The 2341-nt window shown below is 25.8% G+C and overlaps 1 protein-coding gene across 1 annotated transcript; it reads right to left on the bottom strand.

Annotated features, from left to right (window-relative positions):
• Window positions 1-451: 451 nt before the first annotated feature.
• EMH_0085700 (uncharacterized protein) lies at window positions 452-2067 on the bottom strand (the record flags this gene model as incomplete). The annotated part of the gene is made up of 2 exons (XM_013500936.1): window positions 452-623; window positions 1919-2067. 2 exons carry the CDS (start codon window positions 2065-2067, stop codon window positions 452-454), a joined length of 321 nt encoding a protein of 106 aa, XP_013356390.1.
• Window positions 2068-2341: the final 274 nt, after the last annotated feature.

The raw sequence follows: 2341 nt of genomic DNA, 5'->3' as shown, positions 1-2341 counted from the left end.
ATTATTTGTTTATTTATTTTTTATTTATTTATTTTTTTTTTTTTTTATTTTTTATTTATTTTATTATTTTTATTTATTTATTTTATTATTTTTATTTATTTATTTATTCATTTATTTATTTTATCCTTCTCATTATTTATTTAATTATTTTATTGTTCTTGTTTATTTATTTATTCTACTTTTGTTTATTTATTTATTTTACTGTTTGTGTGTATTTATCTATTTTATTTTCCTTATATATATATTTATTTATTTATTTTTATTTACATATTTATTTTATTTTATTCATTTTATTTTATTTTTTTATTTATTTATTTATAAATTTTATTGCTCATACAAATGCATCCGATTGCTCAGCGTGATATTTCTCTCCTTGCTGCTGCTGCTGCTGCTGCTGCTGCTGCTGCTGCTGCTGCTTCTGCTGTTCCTGCTGCTGCTGTTGCTTCTTCTGCTATTCCTGCTGCTGCTGCTGCTGCTGTTCCTGCTTCTGCTGCTGTTGCTGCTGCTGCTGCTGCTGCTGCTTCTGCTGTTCCTCTTCTGCTGCTGTTGCTGCTGCTGCTGCTGCTGCTGCTTCTGCTGCTGCTGCTGCTGCTGCTGCTGTGTGTTTGTGCTGCAGCTTGCTGCTGAATTAGAGTGCATGCGTGGTTGTCTTCACCGTGTAATATATTTGAGGGGTGTGGGGTGTCTATACACTGCAGCAGCAGCAGCTTGTCTTTATAAAACAGCAGCAGCAGCAGCAGAAATAAATAATAAATGTTTTTCTTTGTTGGGGCCCCTGGGGGCCTACACGCAGCACCCCACACATAAACTATATAAAAATACACAAGCTGCTCATCTCTATCTCCTCAATAAACATAAACTGCTCCTCTCTATATTCCATTCCCTACAAAAAGAACAAATATAAAAACTTTTTATTTTATTTATTTTGTTTATTTTATTTATTTTATTTATTTTGTTTTTTTTATTTTATCTCCTTAATAAACATAAACTGCTGCTTTCTATATTCCATTCCCTACAAAAAGAACAAATATAAAAACTTTTTATTTTATTTATTTTATTTATTTTATTTATTTTATTTATTTTGTTTTTTTTATTTTATCTCCTCAATAAACATAAACTGCTTCTCTCTATATTCCATTCCCTACAAAAAGAACAAATATAAAAACTATTTTATTTATTTTGTTTTTTTTTTTCTTTTTATTTTTTTTTATTTATTTTATCTCCTTAATAAACATAAACTGCTCCTCTCTATATTCCATTCCCTACAAAAAGAACAAATATAAAAACTTTTTATTTTATTTATTTTGTTTATTTTATTTATTTTATTTATTTTGTTTTTTTTATTTTATCTCCTCAATAAACATAAACTGCTCCTGTCTATATTCCATTCCCTACAGAAAGAACAAATATAAAAACTTTTTATTTTATTTTATTTTTATTTTATTTGTTTTTTTTTATTTATTTTATTTTATTAGTAAACATAAACTGCTCCTCTCTATATTCCATTCCCTACAAAAAGAACAAATATAAAAACTATTTATTTATCATTTTATTTATTTTATTTATTTTGTTTTTTTTATTTTATCTATTTAATAGACATAAACTGTTCCTCTCTATATTTAAATCCCTACAAAAAGAACAAATATAAAACTTATTTATTTATTTATTTTAGTTTTTTTATTTATTTAATTTCTTTTATTTATTTTATTTTATTTTATTTTATTTTATTTATTTTATTTGTTTTATTTATTTTGTTTTATTTATTTTATTTTATTTATTTTGTTTAATTAGGTATCTTTGGTTTCTGTCTTTTCTTTATACACCCTAAACCCTAAACCCTAAACCCTAAACCCTAGAAATATAAAAAAAAAGAAAACAACAGCAAAAAAGAAAAACCGAGATAAATACAGATGCTTACTCCTCCTGCTGTTGCTGCTGCTGTTGCTGATGCTCCTGCTGCTGCTGCTGCTGCTGCTGCTGTTCCTGCTGCTGCTGCTGCTGCTGCTGCTGCTGCTGCAGCTCTACAAGCAACGGCAGTGTTTCATCATACTCCTTGGCGTTATACATTTATAAATAAATATATATATTTACATTTATTTATTTATTTATATTTATTTATTTATTTATATTTATTTTATTTATTTATTTATTTTATTTTATTATATTAATCGGCTTCAGTAACAACGGGCAGAGCTGTGTCTTTTCTTGCCTTTGTTTCTTTTTTTTTCGTTTCTTTGTCTTTTGTGTTCTTTATCTTGCTTCTGTATATATATATACGTATGTATATATATATATATATATATATGTATATATATATATATATATATGTATATATATATAG

The sequence above is a fragment of the Eimeria mitis genome, genomic scaffold, assembly GCF_000499745.2.
Source record: "Eimeria mitis Houghton genomic scaffold, Emh_scaff6066, whole genome shotgun sequence".
NCBI lineage: Eukaryota > Apicomplexa > Conoidasida > Eucoccidiorida > Eimeriidae > Eimeria > Eimeria mitis.
Note: the sequence above shows the minus strand (reverse complement) of the source record. Positions and strands in the feature narration are given on the sequence as shown.